This window comes from Heptranchias perlo, chromosome 1 (genome assembly GCF_035084215.1).
Source record: "Heptranchias perlo isolate sHepPer1 chromosome 1, sHepPer1.hap1, whole genome shotgun sequence".
NCBI classification, from domain to species: Eukaryota; Metazoa; Chordata; class Chondrichthyes; order Hexanchiformes; family Hexanchidae; genus Heptranchias; species Heptranchias perlo.
Window position 1 is genome coordinate 103093878 of NC_090325.1, and position 8103 is coordinate 103101980.

At 43.6% G+C, this 8103-nt stretch overlaps 1 protein-coding gene across 4 annotated transcripts in view; it reads left to right on the forward strand.

The window, feature by feature from the left end:
- dhx15 (DEAH (Asp-Glu-Ala-His) box helicase 15) overlaps positions 1-6564 on the forward strand; it is a 131272-nt gene extending 124708 nt beyond the window's left edge. For all 4 annotated transcript variants that reach the window (XM_067989180.1, XM_067989188.1, XM_067989196.1 and 1 more), the window contains exon 14: positions 5889-6564. In XM_067989180.1, the coding sequence (XP_067845281.1) occupies positions 5889-6006 (118 nt within the window). In that variant the 3' untranslated portion in view covers positions 6007-6564. The remainder of the gene's footprint in view (positions 1-5888) is intronic.
- The last annotated feature ends 1539 nt before the right edge of the window (positions 6565-8103 follow it).

Genomic DNA, 8103 nt, shown 5'->3' on the forward strand with positions numbered 1-8103 from the left:
AAGGAGCAGGAAGTTGCAGAAGGACATAGACTAAGTGAACAAAACTGGCAGGTGGAGTTCAATGTGGGGAAGTGTGAGGTCATCCACTTTGGATCCAAGAAAGACACATCAGACTATTTTCTTAATGGCGAGAGATTAAGCACTGGAAGAGTAAAGAGATTTGGGTGTCCATGTCCACAAATCACAAAGCTAATGCACAGGTACAAAAAGTAATCAAAAAGGCTAATGGAATGTTGATCTTTATCTCGAGAGTTGGAATACAGGGGGGAGGAAGTTATTCTTCAGTTGTACAGAGCCGTGGTCAAATCCCATCTGGAGTACTGTGTTCAGTTTTGGGCACTGCACCTCGGAAGATATATTGGCTTGGAGGAGGTGCAGTGCAGGTTCACTTGAATGATACGAGGGCTTAAAAGGTTAAATTAGGGAACAGGTTGCATAAACTTGTCCTATATTCGCTTGAGGTTGAAGTGTTGGAGTGAACTAATTTAGGTGTTTACAATAATGGGATTCGATAGGGTGGATACAAAAACTATTTCTTCAGGTGGGAGAATCCAGAACAAAGAGGCACCAACTTGAAATTAGAGCTAAGCCATTTAAGAATGAAATGAGGAACTACTTTTTTCACAGAAAGGGTAGTGAAAATCTGGAACCCCACCCCCACAAAAGGCTGTGGATTTTGAATCACTTGAAATTTTCAAGACTGAGATCGATCTATTTGTGTTACATAAGAATATCAAGGGTTTTGGATCAAAGGCGGGTAAATGGATTTGAGATACAGATCAACCATGATCTGATTGAATGGCGGAACAGGCTCGAGGGGCTGAATATTTGCTAGGCCTATTCCTATGTTCCCAGCTTGTGTGTTTCTCTTGGGTGTAATGAGGTTTTAGTTTCTATTTTTATTAAATAGGAATGTGTGAAGCATAATAAATGCAACAGTGCAGTGTTAAAAAACTTCTAAATTCACAATTTTTACTGAGCTGTCTTCATAGAAGATAATAGATAATTTAGTGTGGTGTTCTTTTTTTGATGGGAGTTGCATCTGGATTTCTCTCAAATGAAGGAAGTTACATCGTTCGGCTGTTTGTTCTATAACTTTACAAATCTGAATTAAAAGCACACTCGATTCTCTGACTTCATTTTTGGGATGAAGTGGAGAGGAGACTGACAACTTGCCTTCTAGTTTTGTTGAAAGCGATCCTCTTTGGATACTGGATCTCTTTTTTGAAAATGAATAAATGATTGGAGAGCCATGTTTGTGCATATTTATGAATGCTGACACATCTACCTCAGTAACTTAATGTCCAAACATTTGACTTCCTTCTGCAAATGTTTGCTTGGGTGTGTTGTGACCATAAATCCTAAGCTTAACATGAACTCTAGTTAAAAATCGAAAGATAATCAGATACCAGATTCTGTACAAATTTGGGGATTTCAGAAGTAACTAACTTCACCAAATCTGACAAGGACTTTGGGCAAAAGTTTTGTCAACTTCCTGATCACAGTTAATGCTCATAGACCAATGCATCCATATCATCCCCATGATGAGAACTTACAAGGTAATAGGTATCTTTATGGTCAAAGTTAAGAAATTAAAGTGTGTAATTGCATCACAAAATGTTCTATGGAACCATTTTAGCAGTGTTTTTCTTTTGGGTGGGAGAAGTAAAGAGGCAACACAAGATTTATTGATTGATTTGGTTAGTCCTTCAATTTATTTTGCCTGTGCACCTAATAGATAAAGGCAGAGCTGCTTGTTTACAGCATTTGAATATGCCAAACTAATGGGATTTTGGGATTTTTAAACCAGTATTTTAGAAATTGCATTTTGTCATTCAGTTCTTTTTTCTGTGGAAAAACACACATCCATGGTCTTGAAAACGGGCTGTTCTTGGAAAAAAGGTCATTGACCTGAAACATTGGGCTCCATTTTAGCACCCGCTATCGGGTGCTTTCCTGGCGAGGGAGCTCCGAAAATCGGGGAATCCCGGAGCGGGCCGGAAGCCCGGCTCCAACCTTCCCACTTCCGGGTTCCCCACAGACGCGCCGACGTGCGCGCGCAGCCCCCGCATGTGGGACTCCCGCAGGCAACTAAAGCCGGCGGGGTGCCACTTAACAATATTTATCTAACTATTTCAGGTCATTAACAGACCTGATTAAGGGAATATGTCAGGAGGGGTGGGATTTTAGAAACAACTGGGACTGTTTCCCATACTGGGGAAACAGTCCCAGTTGAAATGGACGTGTTGCTGCTATCAGCCTGTGGCAGCTGCAAAGGTCCATTTGGCAGTTGGAGGGGGGAGACCCTCACTCATTGCAGGAGGCCACTCTCACTTGGGACAAAGTTTGGCCTCCGCCACCTTCCTCCTGACAATCAAATTCACCAACTTGCACACTTACCCCGGGGTCCAGAGACATGTACCTACCTTGCGGACCCTCTCAGATGTACATCTTCCGGATGGGGGCTGCCGTCATGACCTCGGAGGGAGAACAGCATCACCAGCCTCGCCGGCCAAGCTGTCCACCTCTGACACGTGGAGCTCCACAACACAGTGCTGTGATACATCCACCTGCACAGCAGGAGGGAGGGCAACCGCAGAGAGAGATGCGTCGCAGGGGGCACTACCCTCGCCGCAGGGTCCACAGACCGAGGCTCAGCTTCCTGGACCTCTCTGAGCAGCAGTGCACACGGAGGCTCAGAGTCACTCGACATGTAGTCGTGGACATCTGCAGCCTCCTTCATGCCGAGCTGCTCCCGACTGGCCCGAGCACCATCTTCTTAACTGTCGCTGTCAAAGTCACCACTGCCCTCAACAACTTCTCCGCATCCTTCCAGGGTGCCACCGGGGACATCGCTGATGTCTCTGTCATCTGCACAAAAGAGCCCTGCAAATACACCTACACCCACTTTGCAGTGACACAATGGGTGGCATCAGGTGTGGGTCTTCATTGTGATCCTCAGGAAAGGGCATTATTGCATAAACCAGACAAGATTCGCAAAGACGTGGCTGTAGTAGTGCCAATATAATATGTGATGTGAGTTGGTCAGAAATCAATATAAGTAAAAACCATGACAAACCCTCAAACACCCTTGTGCATCCCCTTCATGCTCACAACACGTTTGCCATACGCTTCCTGCTGCACATATGTGATGCATGCCCTGTGGCTGCAGCACAGGTAGTGGCAGGTTGAGTGAGGCTGACCGTGAAAGAGATGCATGAGAGGGTGAGTATGAGATAGATCCATGAAATTGTATGAGGATTGGGTTGAGTGGTAGTGGCAGGATGAGTACTGGCGAGGTGAGTAAGTGCAGGTAAGATGAGGATGAGGTTTGAGTGGGTGTGAGGGGTGATGTGACAGAGTAGTGTTGGCAGTGCAGAAGGAGATGTGGGGTGGGGGCGGTGATGTGGCAGGTGGAGTGTAGGGGAATAAGTAAGTGTACTCACTTTGGCTGACCTACTTAGGTCATTGCAGCGCCTCCTGCACTGTATGCAGGTGGGCGATATGTTGGTGGTGCAGGTGACCTCCTCTGCCACCTCGAGCCAGGCCTTCCTGGTGGCAGAGGCAGGCCGCTTCCTCCCGCCCACCGGCGGTAAGATCTCTGTCCTCCCCCTCCTCCTCACCCCATCTAATGATACCTGGAGTAAGGCATCATTAAACTGGGAGCAGCCTTCCCCCTGGGCTGCTCCATGCTGTTTTTTCCGATTTGTTGCAGCATCTGTCAGTGGAGGACTGCCCCTTTAAATAGAGCTCCTCCAGCTGACAGACCTTACTGCGCATGCGCAGTCAGCCCGACGCGCAGCTCAGCAGTGGGGAACCCGGAAGACCAGGTAAGTGGATCCAATTAGGCCGCGATCGCGCGCGGGGCAGACTGATTTCGCCGGGTGCATTACCCACGCGCCCAATAGCGCCCCCACCACCCCCGCCGCGAACCCGCAGCCCTGGCAATATCGAGCCCATTAACTCTGTTTCTTTCTCCACACGTGGTGCCTGACTGGCTGAGTATTTCCAGCATTTTCTGTTTTTATTCTGTATTTAAGACTCTCTTCACCCACCTTTTTTTTTCTCCACCCTCCCAACCCAGCAATACACCAGTCCCCCCACTGAGAGGACTGTACTGACAAACCATTGAAGTACATTAATGCAGTATGAAGGAAAGGTCATTAAGTTGCAGACATGCTTAGTAATGTACATTTTTAGTAGGGTGAAGCAGGCTGTTTTTACCTTGTCTGACCTGATAAGATCATTAAACATTCTGTAATCCCTGGCCACCTCCTTCCGTTGTCCCTTGTGGTCCTGCAGCACTTTGTGCCGAAGAGAGTCCACCTCCCCTGCCTTGCTTCTGATCAACTTTGCATTTAATAGGAAAATCCAGACTCCTGCTTCCATGTTGAAGTGCGATTAAAGGGTTGAGTGAAAGCTTTTGGTGTGCAAGCTTCGATTTTAGAGTCTAGGAAAATTGGGCTGTGAGCGCCCCCATCAAGCGTGGGAAGCTAGCTTAGGCTGATTTTTAGACTTCTACCTCATTTGAATGGGCTTTTTGTTAGTAGAAAGCATATGCAGGGTGTCACACTTACAATCTGGTTGGCTGCAAGTCCTCTAAGGGGCGTTGGCTGGAATTGTTCTGTTGCAAGTGAACAACAGTGATATGTGTGCAGTGAGGATGGTATCAACCTCTGGCCATCAGGAGGTGTTCTTTGGAGGTGTTGATGTGGATCAAAGGAGGGTGGCCTTGTTTGCAAACTGCCAAAGCCCAGGTTCAAGCTTCATGGATGGAGGGCACAGAGCTGGTGAATTGCAGTCTGCCAGGTTGTGCTTGGCTCCAGGCATTCTCCCAGGGCTGCTTTGTAACCAACTGTTACTAGCTGATTACGGATGACTTGATGATTCTTCCTCCCTGTAGGGAAGTATTGAGATCCTACTTTGCCTGCTCACCCTCAAGACAGTGCAGCAGAGGTTGTGGTTCTCCTTTTGTGAAGAATTATGGCTGTGAACCTGTACAATTCTATGGTAGTCTACGTTCAATTTTTTAAAGCCAACATCAGCAAAATTTGCACAAGCTGTTTTCCTCTAGTATTTTACAACAGCAATTACATTATGTTTAAATTTTGACTACCGTTGATTTTCACAGTATATTAATCTAATCATTGATCAGTTTTCTAATAAACTTTGTACTGGAAATATCTAGGCAGATGCAGGTACCAACTCTTCAGTTTTTTTTTAAAAAGTGGCTGATGCTCTCCATGGGAAATATTTTGGTACTTATATCATTTGTAGAATATATAATAGAACTGTAGAGTGCATGGTTTGAAAGTGTCTTCACATAGTTCTATCAAATGATGCCAGGGATGAGGAAGTTGAGTTACATGGATAGACTGGGGAAGCTGGGGTTGTTCTCAGAGCAGAGAAGGTTGAGAGGAGATTTGATAGAAGTGTTCAAAATCATGACCGGTTTAGATAAAGTAAACAAATTGGCAGAAGGGTTGAGAACCAGAGGACACAGATTTAAGGTGATTGGCAAAAGAAGCAAAGGTGACATGCGGATATACTTTTTAATGCAGCGAGTGGTTATGATCTGGAATGTGCTGCCTGAAAGGGTAGTGGAAGCAGATTCAGTTATGGCCTTCAAAAAGGAACTGGATAAACATTTGAAGGGAAAAAATTTGGAAGGCTATGGGGAAAGAGTGGGGAAATAGGACTAACTGGATTGTTTTTACAAAGCCGACGCGGGCTTGATGGGCCGAATGGCCGCCTTCTGTACTGTAACCCATTCTATGATTCTATGACATTTTTAGAAAACTAAGTTCCAGTTCTACTTGATGCTTGTAACTATTCTGGTGTGTAAATTTTCAGGAATAGTAAAATGTATTTTCTGTTTTTCTTAATAGGTTAGTGAAGATAGCTCCTCAATACTATGAAATGAGCAACTTTCCCCAGTGCGAGGCCAAAAGACAACTGGAACGCATTGTTGGCAAACTTCAGTCAAAGGAATATTCTCAATACTGAAGTAATTCTGAAGTAGGAGGCCAGACAAATGCAGATTTCATATTGAAGAAATATGGACTTCAGATTCTGCCTGACATAACAAATTTAATTTGTCTATTAAGGAAAACCTATGGATGTTTTCTTTCAAATGGCTGGACAATTCCTCACTTTATTTTTTAAAAAACCTTGTTTATGACAGGTTGTGTAACACTGTGTTGAGCAACATAGTATGTTGCTGGTGTTATGTGGCTTTTTTTATTGTTATGTTGACTTTTGTCACAAACCCTGTTGGGTTTTGAGGGGTTGGGGTGGGCAAAGGTTTCAGAATAATGCTGTAACTGTTAATTTTTAAAGAGTTTCATCATTATTACAATCCTGTCTGAATTTCTCATAGTGATTCAGAGTTGGCAATTAAAGTATGTATTTCTCAACCACATACTGCATGATCCTGCCCATGTTGACATTCTTACTAGAAAGTTGTAGAGATTCAAAGAACTTGGAAAACTTACATATGTAGGCACCTCTGAATTTTCCCAACACCAATTTTTTGACTTAAATAAAGGTATAGTGACAAGTTAAGTTTTGTGTACACAGTGTCTTATTGAGAGAGGTCGTTTGAAGTAAATTTTCTTCCTTGGTTCTCTACATTCTTCAGGTAAGTAGAACTACTGTTGGAAGGGAACACATGACACTTACCCTTAAGTGATTCATTCTTGCACTGTGCATGTGACTTCTGTTCCCTGCCCTCTGTTACAGCACCCTTGTGTGGCCATCTTTCCATTGGCATCCAGCCTATTTGCACTGCTACCCATAAGTAGTGGCTTTATTTCTGAGATAGCGCTGTTTATTTTGTGGCCAGTGTGCTGATTTTCTCAACTTCTCATATATTTTGATAACTTTATTATTTGCCAAATTTGGGCTTTTAAGATATCCTACTCCCTCCTGTTTCTTATGTTCTTAAGGTCTTTGCCACCTACAGCAAGTGCAGCCAGTTGTCCTAGCTGGTGTTTCAGATATCTTCTTGGAGATACTTTATTATGAAAGTTAAAACACTTTGAGGAGAGGCCAAAAAGAGAAGACCTTTGGGTGGGGCAGCCAAGGGCTTGAAGAGCTTTTCGAATCCAGAATGATTGCAACAACAATTCCTTTTATAGTGCTACCCAAGAAACATGCAGGAGAATATGAAGGACAAGATTCTGATTTTATTCATCAGCCAAAATCGTATGAAAAATTCTGATTTTATATTCTTCAGTAGATGAAGCCCATTAGATTTCATTGAGTTACAGCGAACCTACTGCACAGAAACAGGCCATTCGGCTCAACTGGTCCATGCTGGTGTTTATGCTTCACACAACCCTCCTCCCTCCCTACTTCATCTAACCTTATCGGGATACCCTCCTATTCCTTTCTCTTTCGTGTGCTTATCTAGCTTCCCCTTAAATAGCATCTATGCTATTTGCCTCAACTACTCCTTGTGGTAGCACATTTCACATTCTTACCACTCTTTTGGTAAAGATGTTTCTCCTGAATTCCCTATTGGACTTATTAGTGACTATCTTAGATTGATGATCTATAGTTTTGGACTCCCCCACAAGTGGAAACATTTTCACGTCTACTCTATCAAACCCTTCCATTACCTTAAAGACCTCTATCAGGTCACCCCTCAGCCTTTCTTTTCTAGAGAAAAGGGCACCTGCCTGTTTAGTCTTTCCTGGTAATGATATCCCCTCAGTTCTGTTACCATCCTTGTGAATCTTTTTTGCACCTTCTCCAATGCCTCGATATCCTTTTTATAATATGGAGACCAGAATTGTGCACAGTACTCCAAGTGTGGTATAACCAAGGTTGTGTACAAATTTAACATAACTTCTCTGCTTTTCAATTCTATCCCTCTAGAAATGTACCCCAGTGCATGGTTCGTCTTTTTATGGCCTTATAACTTGCATTGATACTTTGTGATTTTTGTATCTGAGATCTCTTTGCTCCTCTATCCCATTTAGATTTACTATTCAAGCAGTATGTGGCTTCCTTATTCTTCCTACCAAAATGCACCACCTCACACTTATCTATATTGAAATTCATTTGCCAATTTGCCCATTCTGCAAGTTTATTAATGTC